Source organism: Thamnophis elegans, chromosome 2 (genome assembly GCF_009769535.1).
Source record: "Thamnophis elegans isolate rThaEle1 chromosome 2, rThaEle1.pri, whole genome shotgun sequence".
NCBI classification, from domain to species: Eukaryota; Metazoa; Chordata; class Lepidosauria; order Squamata; family Colubridae; genus Thamnophis; species Thamnophis elegans.
The window spans coordinates 147,468,390-147,492,234 of NC_045542.1; the positions used below are offsets into that span (position 1 = coordinate 147,468,390).

Below are 23,845 nucleotides of genomic sequence, written 5' to 3' on the forward strand. Positions count from 1 at the left end.
ATTTATAACACAGCAAAATTAACATGTTGGTAGCTTTCTCAAGGAATTGTACAATTTTGAATATAAAATGATCAGAATGTTGTAATGTTGAAAACAAAGCTGTCGGTAGTCCTCAACGTATGACGATAATTGTGCCTGAAACGTCTGTTGCTAAGCGAAGCAATTGTCAAGAGAATTGCAGCTCATTTTACGAACTATTTTGCTGCAGCTGTTTACATGAATCATGTGGTAATTCACCAAATCGCCTTTGACTCTGCTTGTCAGAGACTGGCAGGGAAGGTTAAAAGTGAGGACCATGGGACAGTGCAGCTGTCACAAACACATCAGTTGCCAAGTGTCAAATTTTGAGCATCGGACCATGGAGATGCTGGAACATTTGTTCAGCATGAAAACTTTTCTTTTAGTGCTGTTTTAACTTGGAAGGGTCTCTAAATGAATGGTCGTAAGTCAAAGACTACCTGTATATTTAACAGAGCAACACAACATTCTGGTTTGAAGTACAGCAACATGGTCAACACCTTACCAGTAGAACCGAAGCATGGGAGAGGTTAGTAAAATACAGGTAGTCCTCGACTTACAACCACAATTCAACCCAAAATTTCTATTGCTAAGTGAGACATTTGTTAAGTAAATTTTGCCCCATTTTACGACCTACCATGCTGCAGTTAAATGAATCACTGCAGTTGTTAAGGTCATAACACAGATGTTAAGCAAACCTGGCTTCCCCATTGACTTTGCTTGTCAGAAGGCCACAAAGGGGAATCACATAACCCCATGACATTGCAACCGTCATAAAGGAGTCATTTACAAAGCCTCTGAATTTTGATCACATGACCATGGGGATGCTACAGTGAAAAGTGTGAAAAATGGTTCTAAGTCACTTTTTTCAGTACCATTGTAATTTGAACAGTCACTAAACAAACTCTTGTTAAGTCTGGGACAAACTGTACATCCTTTGTAGCTCTACTTCACCGCCCCATCCATACATGTGCCTCAGAGTCTAGGAAGAAGGCAATGGCAAACCTATTCTGAAAAATCTGGCCAAAAAACTAGTCAAGCCTGACTCACAGGCAGTAAGTTTTACACGGAGTTCAATCTTCAGAATTAAAGATTCTGGTGGAATAATGGGTTTTCTACTTTTTTAGAGCTCTAAGATCAGATTTGCGAATAGCCATGCAACTATTGGATAAAGCAGCAAGACACACAAAATTTTGCTGTGCACCATATCATTCATCTGGATTTTTGCAGTCTAAATAGAATAGAATAGAACAGAATTGGAAGGGACCTTGGAGGTGTTCTAGTCCAACCCCCTGCTTAGGCAGGAAACCCTACGCTACTTCAGACAAATGGTTATCCAACATCTTCAAAACTTCCAGTGTTGGAGCATTCACAACTTTTGGAGGCAAGTTGTTCCACTGATTAATTGTTCTAATTGTCAGAAAATTTTTCCTTAGTTTTAAGTTGCATCACTCCTTGATTAGTTTCCACCCATTGCTTTGTCCTCCCCTCAGGTGCTTTGGAGAATAGCTTCACTCCCTCTTCTTTGTGACAGCCTCTGAGATATTGGAACATTGCTATCATGTTTCATCTACTTTTTCATCAAACTAGACATAGCCAGTTCCAGCAACCATTCTTCATGTTTTAGCCTCGTCCCCTAATCATCTTTGTTGCTCTTCTCTGCACTCTTTCTAGAGTCTCCACATCTTTTCTACATCGTGGCGACCAAAACTGAATGCAGCATTCCACGTGTGGCCTTACCAAGGCATTATAAAGTGGTATTAACACTTCACGTGATCTTGATTCTATCCGTTTATGTAGCCTAGAACTGTGTTGGCTTTTTTGGCAGCTGCTGCACACTGCTGGCTCATATTTAAATGGTTGCCCACTAGGACTCCAAGATCCCTCTCACAGTTTACTGCTACTACTACTACTATACTACTACTACTACTACTACTATTGAGCAAGGTACCTCAAATCATGTAGCCCTTTTAGTATGCTTTTACTCCTTTCATTTTTCTTACTGACTTTTTAAAATTCCATTTAGCTTCTTCTTCTTCAAAGGTTCATTGTGACACTCATCCTCCATTTCTTTTTTCACGTCCCAAATAGCCTGAATAGCAGAGCTACCGCCGAAGGAAACCAGCTGTGCTTACACATTTTTCACATCTATGAAGAAAGTTTTGGGGTGAGGGACTTCATCGTGATGTTTTATGGATAGCAGGCCTCTGATCTCATTACGGATGATCGGAGGTAAAATCAATTGCCTCCTGGCAGTATCTTTAGCCTAAGGCACAACTAGACATTCTTCCAATGTAAACTTTTATTATTATTATTATTATGTACAATATTAGATTGCAATCATCTTTACAGCATTTACTAGTGCAATGAACAGCACCAACATGGGGCAACATCCACACTATACAGAAGAAACACAGACATACAATGAGTTGTTTAGTGGCATCCTCCCTATCAGACAGGTAGATGAACCAAGAGAGGTATTGACAGGAAGGCAAGGCTTTTAACTGCCCCCTATAGAATCTTGATGCCCCTTGCTGCTAACTAGCCACGGCAAAAGTGATGGCCTCTGGTCGGACAGTTCCAGGCCCAGCAAAGAGGCTACAGCAAGGTTCTTTAGCTTGTTCTGAAGTGGCTGGGAGGGCATGAGCTGAAAGGAAAGAAAACACAACATTAGTTTCCACAGATTTGCCTTCTTGTCAAGATCCAAGCAAAGGTTTTGTTTCTGGGGTGGGGGAGCAGTTGGGAATCAGGCCAGTATCACCTTCTGCAAGCCTGTTCACCACGCTCAGGAACTCACCTTGCTTACTTTGTGACACTTAATTAACCCTTGTGGATTTAAGAAGAAAGTGGAATAGGCATCGTAAACTCTGGAAGAGGAATGAAACGAAAATTAGCCAAGCAAGACCATTCTGCCGTCCTCTTAGACAAATACAAAGGTAGAATTTGTAATATGTTTTGAGTAATCAGTTTTACTCTGTCCTAAAGGGCTTGATTAATTTTAATTGCACTTACATCACCGGCCAATAAGTAGAGCAAATCAGCCCATATTAAGGAAGGACCAGCCCTGATGCCAAAAAGGGAATAGTAAATCAATAGAAAAGAATATTTGTAGCTCAGGGTTGAATGGTGGAGTCTCTTGAGCTTGGTTGTTCTCTTGCAGACATTACGCAACTAGGTAACATCATCAGTGTTACTGCATTTGCCCTGAAGATGTTACCTACTAGTTGAATAATGAAATATCTGTAAGAAAACAACCAAGCTCAGAGAGCACCAAGGAGTCCACAGAGAAACAGAAGCAAGACTAGGGCATTCTATGCCTATCACATTTTTTGGAGTATAAGACGCTCCGAAGTATAAGATGCACCTAGCTTTTTGGGAGGAAAACAGGGGGGGGGGGATCTGCCTCTCCCTCCCAGCATTTTGCCTCCTTCAGGGGTGGGTTGCTGCCAGTTTTACTACCGGCTTGCAACCCGTGTGTGTGTGTGTGTGCTTTTCAATGTAAATTGTTCTTCGCACATGCGCAGAACAATTTACAGAGAACTGTGCACGCGCAGTCACTAAAAATCAAAATGGCAGCAGCCCAGCGGCAGCGAGGGAACCAGCTCGGGGCATGGCAGGCCTGGGGTGCTGCTGGTTCTGTGACCCAGGGCTGAATTCCACTACCGGTTCAACCGAAATGGGCTGAACCGGGAGCAACCCAATTCTGGCCTTCTTGCGGCAAATAGTACAGAAGATGTACACTGTTTGTGGTGTTACATTTCAGACTATACTTGTACAGATGCTGTTAAAATTGATGTGGCTTTCTGGAAGTATCTGTTATTCTCTGCTATGTAAAAGAAGATACAATAGCACTGGGCCTCTTAAGATCAAGCATTTATTTTAAAAAGCTTCTTCATTTTGCTAAGTTGTCTAGAACAACAATAGAGCCGTCTTTAAAAAATAAGTCTAATAATTTGAACATATATTTGAACAGATATAACCCTAACCCTATAGGCATTTATAGTCATTGACTTGTCGTATTTTTCAGAATATGACACACTTTTCCCCCGCTAAAAGAGGGTGAACATTTGGGTGCTTTTTCAAAGCTTTTTTTCAACCCTAATGCCAGATGAATATCTGGTAGGCAGAATTCTCCCCTCTATTTCCCCCCCCCCAAAAAAAACCTAAGGTGCGTCTTATACTCTGAAAAATACGGTACCTCCTTGCAGCAAACAGAAAACAGCCTGATCCAGTTTAGCCTGATTAGCACAAGAAAAAAAAATCTGCCTCTGCCTCCAAGCAATTTGCCTCCTTGCAGCAAACAGCCCATTGCATTTTCACTTTCAATTTCAGTTTCAGCAGGCAACTCCTGATGATCAGCTGTTTCAGGCTGCAGAGATTGCTGTAGTCTATTGCTGCCTCCGCAAACCCCATTTTCCCATTTGCTGCAAGGAGGTAAATTGCTGGGGGGCAGAGGCCAAAGGGTAGGGGCCGGTGGGTGGGCAGGGCTACATTCGGTGTATAAGACACACCCAAATTTTCACCGTCTTTTTGGGGGGGGGAAGTGTGTCTTATATTTTGAAAAATACGGTACTTTTGTATTTCAGCCTTAAGGCTTACTATCCCATCTGAGGTGCCTCACCTGTAAAATTCAGGTTTATTCCTGAAGAAACGCATCAGGAAGACATGGAAAGGCAGTCCTCTAATCCGCCACCGCACTTGGATGCTCCAGTTCTCAGGATGTTGCGTCACCTTCATCACCTCTAGGTGCATATGAATAAAATAGTTCCAGGCCACAAAACGGCACAAGATAACAGCCAGTTGATATAGCATTAGGCCACTGGTGGTAGAAGAAAAAAGAGAACAGTTCGAATTGGGATTGAATTGTATCACCTCACGGTGGAAAAGGCTACAGGGAGTCCTCGACTTATGAACATAACTGAGCCCAAACTTTCTCTTGCTAAACAAGACATTCGTTAAGCGAATTGCGCCCCATTTTACGACCACTGTTTTTTGACACCACTGTTAAGTGAATCGCTGCAATTGTTACTAACACGGTTAAGAGAATCAGACTTCCCCGCTGTCAGAAGGTCTCAAAAGATGCTCAGGTCATCTTGGGACACTGCTACCGTCACAAATATGAGTCAGCTGCCAAACATCTGAATTTTGATCATGTGGCCGTGCAGATGCTACAACAGTCGTAAGTGTGAAAAACGTCTGTAAGTCATTTTTTTTCTAGTGCCATTGTAACTTTGAATGGTCACTAAACGAACTGTTGTAAGTCGAGGACTACCTCCACTTCCTTATCTGCACATCAATGCACCCTGCATGCATGTTTAAATAAGTCTCTCACTGTGGATTTCCCATATGCATTGATATTGACTTATATATCTATTTCCTATCTTGTCCCATGTAAGACTGATAACTACAGCAGGGCTCCCCAACTTTTCCCACTTTGCGGATTGGGGGGGGGAGGGAGGGAGGGAGAGAGAAGATGGTTTGGCGCGAGTAGCGGGCAAGCCCACAACTCCATTTGCGTGAGCAGCATGCATGTGTGCTCCCACTCATGCAAATGGAGCACTTGTGCACGCACTCACCCACTGCTCAAGCCAAGTGGGGATGTGCATAACTTCGTGCGCATACGCTCTCCATTTCCACGGCCCAGTTGCAAACACCTGACAGCCCACCAGTGGGCTGCAGCCCACAGGTTGGGGAGCCCTGGATTGCAGGTAATCCTTGATTTACAACTGTAATTGAACCTAACCATTACTGTCATAAGTAGTAATGATTGTAGTCTTTTTTGCAGCGGTCCTAAAGCAAATGCAGCAGTCACTTGGTGATTTGATTGTTCGCTATGGGCCAGTTTTTAGCAAAAGCATAATCAAACACCCCAGGGAGAGCGACATCTAATTTCGAACCGTCACTAAGCAACCTGTCATAGGTCAAGGACTACCTAAATCAAAATAACACATCCTGAGTTCTTATCTCTGACTACAAAAAGATTCCTTCTAAGTATAGTAAAGGCAGTCCACATTGACAGAGTTGTTTAGCAAACATTCACAGTTATGACAGAGATGAAAAGGTATCTTTGTGACCAATCCTCATTTTTATAACTGTGCAGTTCTATGGTGCTGGAGAAGACTTCTGTGAGTCCCTTGGATCAAACCGCTCAGTCCTAGAGGAGATCAACCCTGACTGCTCTTTAGAAGGCCAGATCCTGAAGATGAAACTCAAGTACTTTGGCCACCTAATGAGAAGGAAGGACTCACTGAAGAAGAGCCTAATACTGGGAATGACTGAGGGCAAAAGAAGGAGGGGATGACAGAGAATGAGGTGGCTGGATGGAGTCACTGAAGCAGTAGGCATGAGCTTAAATGGACTCCAGAGGATGGTAGAGGACAGGAAGGTCTGGAGGAACGTTGTCCATAGGATCACGATGGGTTGGACACGACTTTGCAACTAACAACAACAGATCTATAAAGAAAAGCTGAAGATGCTTGTCCCTGTAAAGGAAAGCACAGTTGCAGGTTCACCTAGCCATCAATCTGCTTAGTGACCAAATTGTGGGTCCCAATTGGGGTCACTAAATAAGGACTACTTGTATTTCCTTCTCAGAAATAAGAGTGGCATAGTTGCAGCTACAGCATTGGGAAAGGAAGACTGAATTTCCCCCTTCAACAGGCACTCACGACTATAATAAAAATTATATCTGTAGTACCGATTACAGTAGATTAAGAGCTGTGTTTTATTTTCCAGAAGATGCCTAGAAACACAAAGAGCATTTCTGTCTGCAACATCTTAAAGCAGCTTCATCTTTTCTCAGGATCATGTGACAAGTTGCAATTGAACTCAAGAAAAATCGTGGCTGCTTTAATAAGCTACTGGCTAGGCCCGAGGACTGTGCTCCTATCTTCTCCAAAGCAGTTTTTGGATACCAAATCTAAAATGCTGGATAGTCCACAAATCATTTACGTATTCTTAAACCACGGGTACCCAACCCCTGCTCCGTGGACCAGCACCGGGCGGCAACATGCCAGAAACCAGTCCACACAAACAAGCGAAGACCCATTCGCAGGATGCAGACAGCATGCAAAGCTACGTCCACTCCGATTGCGGGAAAACCTCTCTATGGAACCAGTCCCTGGTGCCCAAAAGATTGCCGGGGGGCGGGGGGGGGGGCACCATTCTTAAACTTTAAAAATTAGTTATATTGGGGAAAGAAGCAGCAGCTTTAATGAATCAAACAGATGACAATATACACCCTTACTATTAATGAAATAAGGGTTGCAGCAGCTTTTAAAAGTACTTAAACTATTTGTCAGAAAAACTATAAAGCAGAGAGTTATTGTAGCAACTGACAAAATGGCACATCAGTAGGAAGTGATGGCCCAAGACTTTTTGTTATGCAGCTGCCTCCTACAATATACTCTTAGATGGTGAAAATTAGCAGGTTTTCTTCCAGCATCAGTGCTATTCATGAAATCTTTCATTGGATAAAGTAGTTGCTTTATTGGCTAGCGTTGCGAAGGATTCCGTTAGAACCATTCAGAATCTATGAAACCAATTCCAGATGCTTCCCTGATGGGTCTTTTGCCCTTCCTGTCATGCCAATTGCTAATAATCACATTTTACGTAGCAAAGAAAATGTATAATTTGTTATTAAAAATTGCACACCTTCCTTGCTATGCAAAATTGTGATTACTTATCATTGTCCCCATAAATGGGGAAAGGGCTAGGGCACGGGTGTCAAACTCGCCATGCCACGTTGCCGCCAGGTGATCTATCGCAATTCCCCCCCCCTCCATGGAGCTGGGGTAGGCGTGGCCTGAGCGTGCCGCCTCCAGCCCACCATGGGCTGCCAGTTTGACACCCCTGGGCTAGAAGAAGTCTCACCACTCCCTCAACTATGGACAATGGGAGTAGGGGAGCATAATATTGTACACATTTAGCAAACAAAATACATGTACTGAAAAGAGGGCAAGTTCTTACCTCTCTCATGACTGATGTTTGTTTTATTTATTTGTTTATTAAATTTATATTGCCGCCTAGTCACCCATGTTGACTCAAGGCGCCTTAATTTAAAACCATATTAAATAATAAGACTAATAAAAGAATCAGATAATATAATAAAATCACACACACACACACACACACACACACACACACCCCTAGGGACAGCAGATTCCAGGAGCCATGTAATGGGCTGCATCCAGCTCTTGGTTCCCCAGGCCCGCTGGCAGAACCAGGTCTTCAGTGCCTTCCGGAAAAGTATGAGAGTGTGGGCCGTTCTAATCTCTGGGGGGATGATGTTCTAGAGAGAGGGAGCCACCACAGAGAAGGCTCTTCTTTTGGGTCCCACCAGGTGTATCTCCCTCAGGGATGGGACCTGCAGGATTCCCTGCCCCCCACTCTGATGGGTCGGGTAGATGTGACCAACAAGAGAGAGATAACCTGGTCCCAAGCCATGAAGGGCTTTAAAGGTGACAACAAGCATCTTAAATTGCGCCCAGATGCAAATCGGCAGCCAATGCAGCTCCCGTAGAAGAGGTGATACATGTGCACAATGGGGTCTGCCTAAAATCACGCGGGCCGCTGCATTTTGCACCAACTGGAGCTTCTGGAAGCTCTTCAAGGGCAGCCTCATGTAGAGCGTGTTGTAATAGTCAAGATGGGATGCCTTGCAATAGTCGTGTTCAATAGTGGGTTTCGGCTCCCGCTGCAATTGGTACACTGCAACGGGAGCCGAGCGTGCACCCCGGACACGCACGCTGCGAATGCATGCGCACCCACTGCCTGCGACGCTCCAACTGCTCAGCAGAGCATTGCGCAGGCACCATACACTGTGCATGTGTGTGCAGATGGCCCGTTTCCTTCAAATACAGGTGAGGAACAAGGGAGGGAGGGAGGGCGGACCCTCCAAAGCACCTTTCCAGTATGGTGGCTGCTGCTTTCGGCAGGCACCGGTACGCGCATATCAGGGCGTACTGCCTGCAACCCACCACTGGTTGTGTTGCAATAGTCAAGACATTTTTCAAAGATGGTTGTGGATCAGATACACTGGCCATAGTTTTCTGTTTTCTAAGATCAAGGCCCAACTATAAATTTTAGTTAGATCTGGGAAACTTTTCAAGGGAAAAAAAATTTCCCCAGCTCTTCCATACATATAGACTGAATTTCTCTGTAAAATGCTATAGATATTATGGAACTTTTCACATTCAGTAAAAGACAGACAATCCAGCCATCAGATATTCTAACTTGCCACCCTCCCTCCCTGATTAAAAGACTGACCGTGTTTTCAGATGCAGAATCTCATTGATGAATTCTACGTCCCGGGAATACATTGCATAATTATGAGTCCTCGAAAAAAAGCCTGGTAACTGGAGGGATGGGAGAGAGAACAAGAAGAGCAAACCAAAGTGAGGAATTTATAGCTCAAAAATTTTCAGAAATCCATTGACAACATTTCGCTTTGAGAATTTTATGCCTATGTTCTGTCTAGTATAGACAAAACTAATTCTTGTTAAATTCAACTTTCCATGAATAGGAATGCAGATTTCACAATCTTATTTTTTATTCATGAATGTGTGTTGTATCAAGCATTAGTTAATAAGGATGTTGGGATCCTACATGCTTACCTGAAGTGTCTGCATCAGCAGCTTGGACTGCACAAATAATTTTCCACTATTGTGGGATTGGGGGGGAATATAAATGAGCATAAATAGAGACCTTTGGGGGATATTTTTGGAAACCAAATCAAAGTTTCAACTGCTTGCAGAAAAGACTGATAATAAACTCTCCTTAAGGTAAATTCTGTTTCTGCAAGCTTTCAAACTCAGTGCAATATATATTTTAGACCACCCATTCCATCTATAAAATAATGTAGGTATTTAAGATAGACAAAAATGGTTTGCAACCATTAGTCTATGAAGTCAAATATTCTTTACATTAATAAACCACTTAATCATCTGCTATGTAATCATTTTACCTGCAGATTTAGTATGCTTTGAACTACACTGCCTCCTCAAATAATTGTCTTGTCATTTCCTATAAAATATTAGAATGAACAGCATTTGTAGCTCCAATGACTCAGTGGTTTATTTCAAATCACAAATATTAAACAAGCATATTGAGTCTTGTATAGGAGATGATTAAAGCAAAAAAACATTACTCCTCCTCTGGTAATTAGGAAATGCAAGTGTGCTAAGGCAGATAATTAAAAAAAACACACATCAGTGCTATCCTACAAATTGCAACAAAGGGCTAAACCAGTGGTGTAATTCAGCTGGTTCTATCCAGTAGTGGTAATGGCGGGAGACTCTGCCCACCTGCCTGGACATCATCACGTCCTGTTTTTGACATACTGTGCATGCCCAATAAAGCTTACCAGTCTAAAGCAAAACATTAAGATAGCTAGTTGCTTTGAAGCGATCCAAAACGATTTTGGGATCTTGGGATCTATTATAACTAACTCACAATTTGTATCTTGATATAGCAGAGTCATTGACCAAGCCAGTAATCTATTTGAATACACCTCGTAGAAAGGAAGGATAATTTTATACTTTAAAAAAAACAACACTGAAGAGAAGGAATTTGTCATTAAGTACTGTACTTACAAGTTACTGAAGGCGTTTACCAGTTACTCTAAAAATCATATTTTATTGTATTGTACTATGTTTTCCCGAAAATAAGCCCTCCCCAGATAATAAGCCCAATCAAGCTTTTGAGCGCATATGCTAAAATAAGCCCTCCCCTAAAATATTTAAATGCATGTGCAGCCAGTCTCTGCCATTTCCTGGGGGGAAGGGAGGGGGAACATGCCCCACGTGCCCCACATGTACCTGCCATCCACATGGAACGATTTCACAGAGGCCGTTCCCGCAAACCCTAGCTACCGCGCCCCTTCTCTTAATGGCAGCCACAAAGAGAGCAGCAGGCTCAGCAATGCTAGGGCTGGCAAGAGTGTGCCGGAAACAGAGACAGCACCTCTGGCCCTCTCTGGATCAGCTGATCTGCGGTCCGCGGTTATGGGGCCTCCTGCACCTCAAAAATAGTAAAGCCTCCTCAAAAATAAGGGCAAGGGCTTATTTTGGGAGGTCAAAAGAAAATAAGACCCTGTCTTATTTTGAGGGAAACACGGTACTTAAAATTATGTATATTTCTATTTCTGGCTGCTGACACAATTTATGTAAGGTGGGGATTAATGGTATGTATGAACAGATGAGGTTAGAAAAGATCACCTCTTTCTTAGGAATTGCTTGAACCTCAGAATTAACAATGAACCACAAACCATAACTCTCTCATTTGACAAAACTGTCTCTCTTATAACAGTCTTTAAGTAAAGGTTCCCCTCGCACATATGTGCTAGTCGTTCCTGACTCTAGGGGCGGTGCTCATTTCCATTTCAAAGCCAAAGAGCCAGCGCTGTCTGAAGACGTCTCCGTGGTCATGTGGCTGGCATGACTAAACGCCAAAGGTGCACAGAACACTGTTACCTTCCCACCAAAGATGGTCCCTATTTTTTCTAATTGCATTTTTACATGCTTTCGAACTGCTACGTTGGCAGAAGCTGAGACAAGTAACGGGAGCTCACTCCGTTAGAACCGCTCAACTGCTGACGTTTCTGATCGACAAGCTCAGCCCCTTAGCCACTAATCCACCGCATCCCGCTGATCACAGTCTTTATCTAATACCAAATTCATAATCAATAGTCTCCCAGCCGTCCTACCATTCTACAAAGGAGAAAAAAAAATCTAGTTCTCTAAGGAGCAAAACAGCAACACTAGTACCTCTTCCCGTAATTTCTGGTGCATGGCTTCGAGGTGCTCCTCCATGTCGCGGTTACTGCTGGTAGGCGAAGTGACCGGGGAGGGAACCCTGGAGGTGGCTTGGAAAGGCGCAAGGGATGCAGGTGCTGCCTCCGATGTTGGATAAGGTAATTGCAAATGCCAGTCATGAAAGAGACTATACAAAGAATCTAAAGAAGCACTGTCCAGTCCTTCGCTAGGTCGTACACTTAGGTTACCCTCTTGCCTCCCATTCTCCAAAATGATGGCATCTTCCATGCTTTCAGGGGGGGAGGAAACAGCTGGATGGAAAAGGGGCCTGGTCTCCAGGCTGCTGAATTTCAGTCCATATTGGATTACAGTACAGTTTTCTGCAGAAGGGTGAGACAGAGCTGGAAGGTGAGGGGTAGCTTCTGACAGCTTCTTGGAGAATAAGGAGGGAAAAGTCAGTTTTATTGGCGTGGAAGAGATAAGCTCAGGGGATAATTTATCCCAGGAGGCAGCCACATCCTTAAAAAGAGAGAGAGAACAAAAGATTATTTCAGAATAATGAATCTAATCATCCAAAATGTTGTATTCTGTGCTTGGCAACTCTAGAAGGCATCTTATTTTCTACTTGGGCTGTTTGATCTCACCTGACAGGTCTAAACAGTGACAAGCCTTCTTCACAGGAAGTTTGCTTTTATCTGGGTAATGCATACAGTGCACAGAACTCATTATTTTGCAGAACAGAATTTTGGTAATTAAGGAAAAAAAACTTTGATATTTAAATATATGCTCTATTTGGTTGCTTGTTTTTTTAAAACTATTATTAAGGGCCAACCATAAGATACGCATTTGCCATAATTTATTCTATTTCGAGAGAACAAATTATCTCAGATCATTGGGATGCCATAACATGAACGATTCTGCACCATACGGGGAAAAATAAAAATTTAAAACCGGCTTGTGAAAATGAAAGTCAAATCTAACATAAGGCAAGAACCCAGCAACCATTTTATAGGCAAAAAAATAATAATAATAACTTTAGTGAGCACAAAACAAGTACAGACGGAGTTCCTAGCATGGTAGGCTGATTTGACCAGAAACAGGAATGAAATACATTCCAATGCAAAGATCTGGTTTTACTTTTCTTTTACACTCTCTGATTTTTCAATGGCCTATAAGCAGTCGTACTGCAAGACTAAAACTAATTTCATTCAATACAGCTAATCCTATATTATGCCGGGATTTAATCACTACCCCTCAGGGGTCACATCCACCACCGAGGAGCAATTTTTGGGAAGGCTGCCAGCCACACCTCCTAAGGTTTTCCGCTTTTTTTACCCGCAGGTTACACATCTTTCCCTGCAATGTCAAAGCAGAGCTTCAACCGGATCAGCCGGGCGAGCTGTCACCAGAGAAGCACCGGAGGAGGATGCGTGAAGTCCCGGGCAAACCTTTAACCACGCTATAATCCTCCCTAGCTCAACCCCGACCCAAGCAAGGACCAGCCCGGCACCGCGGATCCTCCCGCAAGGGAGATCTGCAAAGGGTGACCCATTAGCTCACAATCTTAGCCATTTTTTTATTTTTTTATTTGCAAAGGATCCAATTGCTTCTGCCTTCTCCCCGGTCCGACGGTGTCCCCACCCCAGCGCACCGCTTCCCTACAAGCTTGCTCCTTGCACATCCGCCCCTCCCTCTGCCCTTCTTTCCCGCGAGGATCGGGGATGCCCGGCCACGCCCGGGTCCCGCCGCCTTTCACTCACCCGCGGCCGCAACCGCGCCGGGTGGCAACAGCGCGCCGAGTCTCCCTGGCCCAGGCGGAACGGGCTGCTGCTGCTGCTGCCGTCCCACCTCCAGGAGCAGCGGGCGCCCACGCGCAGGGCCGCCTTAGGGCTCCGCTGGTACATGGCGCGCGAGCGCGAGGCAGGCGCCTTCCACGCGCTGGCAACCCTCCTCCTCCTCCTCCCCCACCCCCCCAGCCCGCGAACCCCTTGAGCAGCGAACCCCGCTGCTTCAGCCGGCTTAAAAAAGGCCACGACGCCTGCGCCAACTATTGCGCAGGCGCACGTCGCCAGTCTCCTTGACCGAAGGAGGAAATGATACGCCCGCCGCAGACCCGGCGTGAACTTGGCGAGGCGAGTCCGTACAAACCACGCCTGCGCACTGAGAAGGTCGGCGAGGGCTGCCGTTCAGACGTCCCCCGCAGCTTTTTCCCAAGCGAGACTTCCGGTTCTTGCCTGTAATTTGTGGGGAGCCTTCCGGGCGGGGAGAGTGAGAACTCTGAAGTTACACGTGCAGCTTGCAAGGAGTGGACTAGAACAGAAGTAGAAGGGACCTTGGAGGTCTTCTAGTCCAGCCCCTTGCTCAAGCAGGAGACCCTATACCATTGCAAATATCGGCGTGGAAAGGCATCCAGCGGTTTTCCTCATCATTTTTAAAAAAAATTATTTAGTTTATCAAACATGTACAAGATAGCAGGCATAAGTATAAACATGGATATGAACAAAGGAAATGAGTACAAATAAATGAGGACAGTAAGACAGGGATGGAAGGCACGCTGGTGCGCTTATGCACACCCCCTTTACGGACCTCTAAGGAACGGGGTGAGGTCCACGGTAGACAGTTTAAGGTTGAAGCTGTGGGGGTTTGAGGCTGTAACAACGGAATCAAGTAGAGCATTCCAGCCGTTGACCACTCTGCTGCTGAAGTCGTATTTTCTGCAATCGAGTTTGGAGCGGTTTACCTTGAATTTGTATCTATTGTTTGCCCATGTAGTATTGAGGTTGAAGCTGAAGTAGTCATTGACAGGTAGGACATTGTAGCAGATAATTTTATGTACTACGCTTAGGTCAGACTGAAGGTGGCGTAGTTCTAGGTTGTCCAAGCCCAAAATTTAAAGTCTGGTGGCATCAGGTATTCTGTTGCGAGCAGAGGAGTGGAGGACTCTTCTTGTGAAATACTTCTGGACCCGCTCGATTGTATTAATGTCCGATATACAGTGTGGATTCCAGGCAGATGCATTTGGCATTGTGAGACTGTGTCCTCTGTCAAAACCCAACGCTCCTAACTGAAGTCATCTATCATTCTACACAAAAATCATGGCTGATGAATTTGCCTCTTCTTTAAAAGAAAACACAACTTTCCTTTAAAAACCTAATTTTTTGATGATGACAGGGCATGAGAGAGTCATTCTGGAAATTAAGTAGTGAGACCTTGACTTGGAGCTGCAAAGAGTTAGCAGCAATGGTGATCTTTGTGATAGACCTCTCTCCATACTTAATTATAATATCCTTTCTGTCCCACAAAAAAGAACATTCCCATTATTTAGATGAAGTGCCTCCTTGCCACTGATGGTTAATATACTGCCCCATGATTGCCTGGGCTGCTGTCCAGATGGCATGCACAAGAGAGTTTTGCTAATACTATTGCATTGTTATTTTTATCAGTGGTTGCAACCTATTAATTTTCCATCGTGACTGATCTGGTGAGAACTCCCTATTTTTATTACCAGAAAAAAGCCTACTTATTTATTCATTTAGCACAGGGGTGTCAAACTCGATTTCATTGAGGGCCACATCAGGGTCATGTTTGACCTTGGGGGTTCCGGGATGGGTGTGGCCAGTTCGAAATCACTCGTGTCAGGGGCGTCAGTGGTGGCCTGAGTGCTCTGCCAGTGAAAATGGGCTCCCGTTGCTGGCTGCAATGGCCCCTACAACCCTCTGCCAGGAAAAACAGAGACCGTGAGGGCTGCATGCCCTGCCAGCTCTGTTTTCGCTGGCAGAGGCACCACGGGCCAGTCCTTTGCTGTTTCCAGGGCAATCCCATGGGCCAGATCTAAGCACCCCGCGGGCCATATCCAGTCCCCGGGCCTTGTTTGACACCCCTGATTTAGCACATTTCTATGACTTCCCACTTTTCAAATGATTCTGAGCAGTTTAAAAGCAATAAAACAAACATTAACAAGGTAACCAAACTGAGATAGTTGTAGTTCCACTAAAGAAAATATCTAGGCGGGTCACCAAATTTTGTTTATGATTATCTTGAGAAGGATTTGGATTTACTAATGGTAATCTCTGTTGACTGATTTACTTCTGCTCAGACAGTCTGCAAATTCTATTAATTCTCTGGTCTTTTCTCCTTTGTTTTTATTTGGCTGAAATGTAGTGTTTTCAATATTTTGGTCTTCAAAATAAGTTTAACTGCATACAAAAGTGTGTGTGTGCGTGCATGTATGTGTGTACACAGAGAGACATTGATGACCCTAACACATCTCTAATATTATTACAGGTATTTCTAATACATCCACCCATTAATACATAAAACAACTAAGAGGCATTACACTTCCTAATTTTAGTCCTGCTTTTTATGCAGGCACAATTAAGTGTGTTTTACTAAACTACATCGCTGTTTCGTTTGATGTCAGCAGCAGTGCCTCAGATAGAAAGTCCATACAGAGAGTGGTAAGGAAAGCTGAGATTATAGGAAGCTCGCTTCCTGTTATTCAGGATGCTGCACTCGGATCCAGCACATAAGTGCTATGTGCTTAGAGCTCAAAGCCCTGTTAAGAGCCCCACACACCCACTTTAGGGTCTGTTTCTGTTGCTTCTCCCACTTCCCCTCATAAGCGTATTTTGTCATATCATATTCTATTAAACCTCGTTACTTAAAGGGATTTAACAAGGATCAACAAAGAATGAGAAATGCCGGTTTTATTTCAATCAGCCTTTTCCAATTACATCATGTAAATTGATGTAGAGCAATTAGAAATTAAAATAAACCGAACTAGAATGAGATCTGAATTTAGACCCCAAAGTGCTAAATCCATGTTGATTAAATTGGATATTTTTATTGCACAAATCCCTTCCAACATTTTCTTATTAGTCAAGACAAAAGCACAGAACTCTAGCCTGTCCTTCCTTAACATTTAAATAAATTCAACATGGCACACTATCTCCAAGTGAGATAACTTAATTCAATTCTATCACATTTTAAACAATATGTTTTAAATCTGCATTCAAGTTTCCATGTGGGTTAAATCCCCAAGTTTACAGCATATGCTAATCTATAAATCTGTTTTGCTTTCATTCTCATTTGGAGACCTATATTTGGCTCACAAATTTTGAAAGAAAGAGGGAGAAAGGAATTTGAAATGCGATTTCAAATACAGTAACAGCTAACTAAACAAACTTCCATTTGCAAAGAAGAAATTAGAAGGATTTCAAAATAGAAAAAAAAAACCTAGCATAAAAAAGACCATATCCTTAAAATACAGGCAGGTGTGAGGAGGTCTCTGAATTACAACTTATGTACCCTTCATCATTGACCATGTCAGCTGGAGCTGCTGTCAGTTGTACTTTAGCATTGTCTAGAGCAGGAGGTCCCAAACTTGGCAACTTTAAGATGTGTGGACTTCAACTCTCAGAATTGCCCAGCCAGAATTGCCCAGCTTGGAAATTCTGGGAATTGGAAGTCCACACATTTTAATTTGCCAAGTGTGGGAACTGTTATTCTAGAGGGCCAGATTCACCACCCCAATGTATGGAATGAGTAGCAAACAATACTAAATGGCTTCTACTCTGATCTAAGAAAGCAAACCTAAGAAAGGTTATGCTGCTACTTTGGTCAGATCTAGTAACAGAAAACAGGAAGACTTCAATAACTAATACTTCAACAATGCTGCTGGCAATGTTGTCCTACTTCCTATAGACAACATTATCTGTTAACTCAACAGCCATGATTTTGGTCCATTTCCCTTACCAAGGTCTAGTATTGCAATACAGATACTTGTGGTGGATCCACTTGGCTTCATGAGGACTTCCTGCTACTATCCACAGTGGCTTCCCCTGGCATGAGTTTGGGGCCAGATTGTACTTCCCCTTACTCTGCTTCAGAAGAATCCTGGGAACCTGCTGGTTACTTTTGCAAATGGCATTCTTGTAAGGGACTGTGAAAGCATCGGAGTTCTTCGTCATTTCCCAAAAGGCTGAATCACCAAGACTTTGAGCATCCATCATAAGAGGTGAAGATTCTTCAGGAACATGGGCTGACTCTTCCATCTGCCTAATGATCACAGGTTCTGGATCATGGGGATGGCTCAGAGCAGGGTCTTTAAGTCTAAGGGAGACAAAGATCAGTTATCTAGATAGATCAGGGAAGATTAAAAAAACAGGTAGGTAATTATACAGGTAGGTAAGTATAATTGTGGGTGTCCTGTATAAAACTGCCCCACCAGAGCAGGAAGGTAAGACATGTTGAACATCTCAACTATTAGAGAAGTGCATCTTGTGGGAACAAGAAAAAGGGCTCTCTCTGTGGAATATCATTTTCCTGGAGCAGGGGTCAGCAATCTTAAAACACTTAAAGAACCATTTGGACCCATTTCCCACAGAAAAGAAAACACCTGGAGCCACAAAACCCTTCCCATGCCTGACTATTAACTGAGCGGCCACAAAACTAGCATATGTAGTTGAATTAAACGTTCTGTTTTCTTCTGAAACTTTTCTTGGATTTATCCATGGTTGGCCTACCGGGGTTGAAAAGCTCAATAAATTGCGTGCCAATGGGTGTCGCACATTGGCAGTTGTGACACATATTTTGAGCGACAGCTGCAGCAGAAGGATGAAAGAGCCACATGCAGCTCCAGAGCAGTGGGTTGCTGACCCTGCCCTGGAGATGGGACGACTGACTCTCACCCTGATATTGTTCTGAAAGGCCCTAAAGACCAGCAGGCTTGAGGATCAGAAATTGATGTGAAACCAATCAAGTGGCTGGTTTGATTATATTTGTCATCAGGGGTGCGTGTTGGATTGTGGATTAGTAATGTTGCAAGCTGCCTAGAGTGCACCATGTTTGAACTGAGTGTGTATATAAATTTGTTTAATCAATCAGGTTTATAGCTTTTACAGTGCTTTTCTACCTCAACATCCATCGGCTAAAGTGTATTCGTTTTCTTATTCCCATAGTAGGAACTGCTGAAGGGGAGAAAAATCCAGAAACGGTCATGCAGAACATGAATCAGAGTTGCCCCAAAAGACTGCACAAGAAACAATCGGTTCACATAACAAGGGAACTGATGTTGGTATCATTTCCTAATGGTAAGAGCTGTTCAGCATGGAACTGCCTGACTTAGGAGGTTGTGAACTCTCCTTCATTGGAGATGTTTAAATAAAAGTTGGGTTGTCCTGATTTGGATGTTATGTTAGTGGATTCCTGAACTGCTTTACAAGAGTACTAATTGGTGTAAATGTAGTTGTAGCTCCACATATTTGGAAGGTGCTGAACTGGGTTGGGGAAGGCTCTGTAATTTTCCAATTCCGATCCAACTGTCGCTTCATAGCAGGTCTCTTTAGTTCATTTGCCGTTATTTATTATAGTGTTGTGCTTATAGTATAATTGCAGGCTGAGCTATCAGAGTCAAGCTTTTGGACCTTCCGTGATTCTCTGGAAATGAAGATGAAAAGAACTACAAAGAGAAAGGGAAAGACTTACTTGCTGTCTGGTCTCAGAGTTGCTTTTGGTGAATCAGAGTTATTCGTTATATCCCCTAAAAAAGTAGGAAGAAGCCAGGTTCAGATATCATTTTACGAATGCATGCTAATATATTGTAGGCTCTTTGTTCTGTTCTGAAAAGGCCGTTTAGTGTGCAAAAATTAAAGAATGTTCCAGATGAGATTTTAATTATATACCGTATTCTTTGGAGTATAAGACGCACCAAGATTTTGAAGAGGCAATTTTTTTAAAAAAAGTTTTTGCATTCTGCAGACCTCGTGAAAACAGGCCTGTTTTTTTTGTCCAAAAAAAGGGCACGCATAGCCCTTAGGAGGCTTATAGAGTGCTCCTGAGGGCACACCCCCCAAAAAAAATTGAGCAAAAAACAGCCCGTTTTTCACCTAAAAAAAGGGGCATAGCCTTTAGGAGGCTTATAGAGTGCTCTGGGGAGGGGGGGGGGGAACAAGCAAAAAACAGCCCGTTTGCTCCTAAAGGCTATGCACAGCCATTTTGGTGAAGGGGGCAGGGTTTTGGGAGGCCAAAAATGCTGTATTCAGTGTATAAGATGCACCCAGATTTTCACCCTCTTTTTTGAGGGAAAAATGTGCATCTTGTACTCCAAAAAATACGGTAATCATTTAATTGTATAATCAATCAGCTGCTTGATGAATGATCAATGGGGAATAGTGTTCTCCCCTCAATGTGTTTGCGGGGTCCGGCTTCAAACTGTAGATTGCATCGTGACTGTCTGTAAGCAGAGGGCATATATCGGCCCAGTATTTGATTTTTTTAAAATATAAATGATGCTGTGCTTCAATGTTTAGATGGCCTAGAGCCCTAGACATAATGCACTCCTGATACATACTGTAGTCATACATGCAATTGGCCCTTTGAGGACAACCATAATGCTGATGACGCCCTCCATGTAATTGAGTTTGACACCCCTGGCCTAGATATTGATATTTAAACATGTCTTTTTAACATATTTTATTGGGTTCTACTAATTTAGTTGAAATGCTAATATGTATTGCTAGTCCGTGGATGATATGCCATATGCTAAATAAATAAATTTGCTGCTTCATTAGAAGGCCAGATCCTGAAGAGGAAACGCAAATACTTTGGCCACCTAATGAGAAGGAAGGACTCACTAGAGAAGAGCCTAATGCTGGGAAAGACTGAGGGCAAAAAAAGAAGGGGACGACAGAGAATGAAGTGGCTGGATGGAGTCTCTGAATCCGTAGGCGTGAGCTTAAATGGACTCTGGGGGATGGTAGAGGACAGGAAGGCCTGGAGGAACGTTGTCCTTGGGGTCGCGATGTGTCAGACACGACTTCGCAACTAACAACAAATCTTCTCCTGCTGTAATCTTTCCATCTTTCCTACTTTTTTCCTTACAGAAAGCTGGTGAGTATCATTAGCAATCCTCTGTCTAAGCTGGCCAAACTGGTTTTATGGCAGGAAAACTACAAGCTCAAATACATGCGTTTGAACGCCATTAAATAATCTAACTCGCAAAGTGGACTTTCCACACACAAAGGAAAATTTTGAAACATTCAAGAGCAATGTTCAGTATCTTGAGAATCCTAAAATCTGCATTTTTGTTTTGAATGAGCATCCAGGATATTGTTTTCTAAATAAGCAGCGACTACTTTAAACACAGGTCAGTGTACCTATCCCATCTATGTCAGTACAGGTAGTCCTTGACTTACAAACATGATTGAGCTCAAAATTGCTGTTGCTAAGTGAAACATTTGTTAAGTGAGCTTTGCCCCATTTTACGACCTTTCTTGCCACAGTTGTTAAGTGATTCCCTGAAGTAACACAGTTTTTAAATGAATCTGGATCGCATGACCCCAGGACACCACAACCATCGTAAATATGAGTCACTTGCCAAGTGTCTGAATTTTGATCATATGACCATGAGCATGTTGTAATAGTGCCCTTGTAACTTTGGTCATTAAATGAACTGTTGTAAGTTGGGGACCACCTGTATTATACGATAGAAGGATAGAGAGCCACATTTTCTACATAGAGGTTCCATCTTTCATTCTCAGTTAATGAATCTACTTAACAGAAGATATAATGCTGCCTTGGCTAGATGGACCAAAAAGATGATCCAGAATAAAGAAAATTCTTGTTTTTTAACAAACAGGCAAGCATGATAAACATCTTTACAGGCTTGAGGATACTTTGCAAATATTTGTTTTAAAGTGAATCCTTTTCAATAGCCAGGGGCAACCTCTGGCCCACGGCCCTAGTCATTGGATGAGTGCACGTTTCATTGAAGTCATTTTGTTGTGGGTGTTTCACGTTTTAGGGATTGTTGTTTTTCCTATCTGTTGTTGGAATGTGGCCCCAGGCAAAATGCAGACTTCACTCCCCAAAGCATTCACATCAGTGCTTTACGTTTTCCCAGACTCTGTTAGGTAAACAGCTAAGTCTAAATGTGAAAATTTCGGTGGTCCTCAAGTTATGACAGTAAAGGAGCCTACTCATCACGGTCGTAACTCATGATGGATATAAAGCAAGTTGTTTGAACCTATTTTGCAACCTTTTTTGTGGCAAGTTAGTAAGCAAATGGAATGGTCATTAAGCAAACCAATGGTTTGCCATAGGTGCAGCTTTGCCCCAAAAATGGAAGTAAATGCCAGTTTTTGGCAAAACCATTGTAAAATGTGGCTATGTGATTGCGGGATGCTGCAAACAGCCATAAATGTGGTCCAAGTTACCAAGTAATCCAAAATGCAGTCATGTGATCCAGGCGGAGGAGGACTGAAAGTTGGAATTTCGAACTCAAAGTGGATTGGTCAGAACTTTAAACAGTTGCTAAACAACCTTTCTTCTCCCCCTCCCTCCCTCCCTCATCAGCTGTCACTCACTTGTTCTTTTCTCTGGCTCTTCTGCACTTTCAGTTGAGTTGTTGAAGCGGCTGTAGGACCACTTCTTAGCTATCAGGCTGTCCTTTTCAGAGCTCCCCCTGGAGGAAGGGAGGGGAAAAACAAGCAGGGGGTGGAGATGATGAGGCAAGCAGGAAGCAACGGGTGGGACAGGAGCATCAAGCCAAAATGCAAGAGGACAAAAGATGTGCTGCAGGAGAAAGACGCATGAAATGGAATCAAGACGGTGGGCCACAGCTTCTTTTGCTCAGGAAAGACTTTTATGGTATTTTTATACCTCACATCAGCACATCTAAAAACTTCATCCATTAAAAAAAAAACATCGTCCATTAGTACTATCCATCCATCTAAAAATACATGTATATTATGCTACAGCCTTGAAAAAGAAGTGAAAATATGTACCATTAGCACGACAGATGCGGGCCATGTCTGGGCATAAGGGAGCAGAGAGAGAATCTCAAGGATTTAGGAAGACTCCTGTTCTTTTAAGGTTATAACTGTTGGAAGTAGAACCCACCATCATTTTTGGACGCACCATGCAAAGTTAAGAGGGGGGGGGGCTTGGTGCTCTCTGAACTTGATAGTTTTCTTGCAGACATTTCATTACCCAAACTAGGTGCTAATTAGGGTAATGAAGCATCTGCAAGAAAACCATCAAGCCAGGGGTGAAATCCAGCAGGTTCTAACAGGTTCTGGAGAACCGGTAGCAGAAATTTTGAGTAGTTTGGAGAACCGGCAAATTCCACCTCTAGCTGGCCCGAGTTGGGTGGGAATGGAGATTTTGCAGTATCCTTCCCCTGCCACACCCACCACGCCACGCCCACAGAACGGGTAGTAAAAATTGAATTTCACCACTGCATCAAGCTCAGAGATTACCAAGTACCCCTCATTTCAACCAGAAATATTCTCCTTTAAAGTTAAGAATCATTGGGGAAGACCCTGGTGCTTTGAAAATCAAAAGTGATTGGAAAAAGACACTGACAGCAGACAAGGTGTGAGGTAACTCTTGTTCATGACAAAGCCATCAGCTAACAAGAACCTTATGAAGCAGTTACAACAGACAATCCTGGCAAAATGATATCACAGAGAACGAGAAGCGACTGAGCATCATCGGTCTCACATCGGATGGTCAACCCAGCCTGATACTAGGTATTGTAGACTTCTGTTAACCCAGTGCAGGTAGTCCTTGCTTACTGAACGTAACTGGTATCAGGAACTCCGTTGCTAAGCAAGCAGTGGTAAGCCACGTCATGCAACTGTACCAACTTATGATGGCAGTTCCACCAATCTCACTTGTCACTGTTAAGGCATCCCATGGTCACATGATCATCATTTGCAACCTCCTGCCGGCTTTCCCATTGACGTTGCTTATTGTGGAAGCCAGCAGTGAAGGTTGCAAATGGTAACCATGTGACTGTGAAATCTTACGAAGTTGTAACTGGTTGCAAAGTGCCTTAATTGTGATCATTGTGGGGAGAACAATAACATTTAGACTTACATACCGCTTTACAGTGCTCTACAGCCCTCTCTAAGTGGTTTACACATTGCCCCAACAACCTGGGTCCTCATTTTACCCACCTCGGAAAGATGGAAGGCTGAGTCAACCTTGAGCCTAGTGAGATTTGAACTGCCAAATCATAGGCAACCAGCAGTTAGCAGAAGTAGCCTGCAGTACTGCACTCTAACCACTGT

At 43.3% G+C, this 23,845-nt stretch overlaps 2 protein-coding genes across 2 annotated transcripts in view; both read right to left on the reverse strand.

Moving 5' to 3' along the window:
- Window positions 1-2,308: 2,308 nt before the first annotated feature.
- Window positions 2,309-13,797, reverse strand: C2H6orf136 (chromosome 2 C6orf136 homolog). Its single transcript, XM_032212138.1, has 6 exons — window positions 13,532-13,797; window positions 11,784-12,290; window positions 9,286-9,374; window positions 4,640-4,837; window positions 2,816-2,885; window positions 2,309-2,665 (listed from the first exon to the last, which is right to left on the reverse strand). Exons 1-6 carry the CDS (start codon window positions 13,673-13,675, stop codon window positions 2,519-2,521), a joined length of 1,155 nt encoding a protein of 384 aa, XP_032068029.1. The 5' UTR covers window positions 13,676-13,797; the 3' UTR covers window positions 2,309-2,518.
- A 2,663-nt stretch (window positions 13,798-16,460) lies between these two features.
- ATAT1 (alpha tubulin acetyltransferase 1) overlaps window positions 16,461-23,845 on the reverse strand; it is a 40,709-nt gene continuing 33,324 nt past the window's right edge. Inside the window, exons 10-12 of the mRNA XM_032210166.1 lie at window positions 22,136-22,233; window positions 19,257-19,311; window positions 16,461-17,882 (exon numbers count right to left, since the gene is read on the reverse strand). Of these exons, the coding sequence (XP_032066057.1) occupies window positions 17,522-17,882; window positions 19,257-19,311; window positions 22,136-22,233 (514 nt within the window). The 3' untranslated portion in view covers window positions 16,461-17,521. The remainder of the gene's footprint in view (window positions 17,883-19,256; window positions 19,312-22,135; window positions 22,234-23,845) is intronic.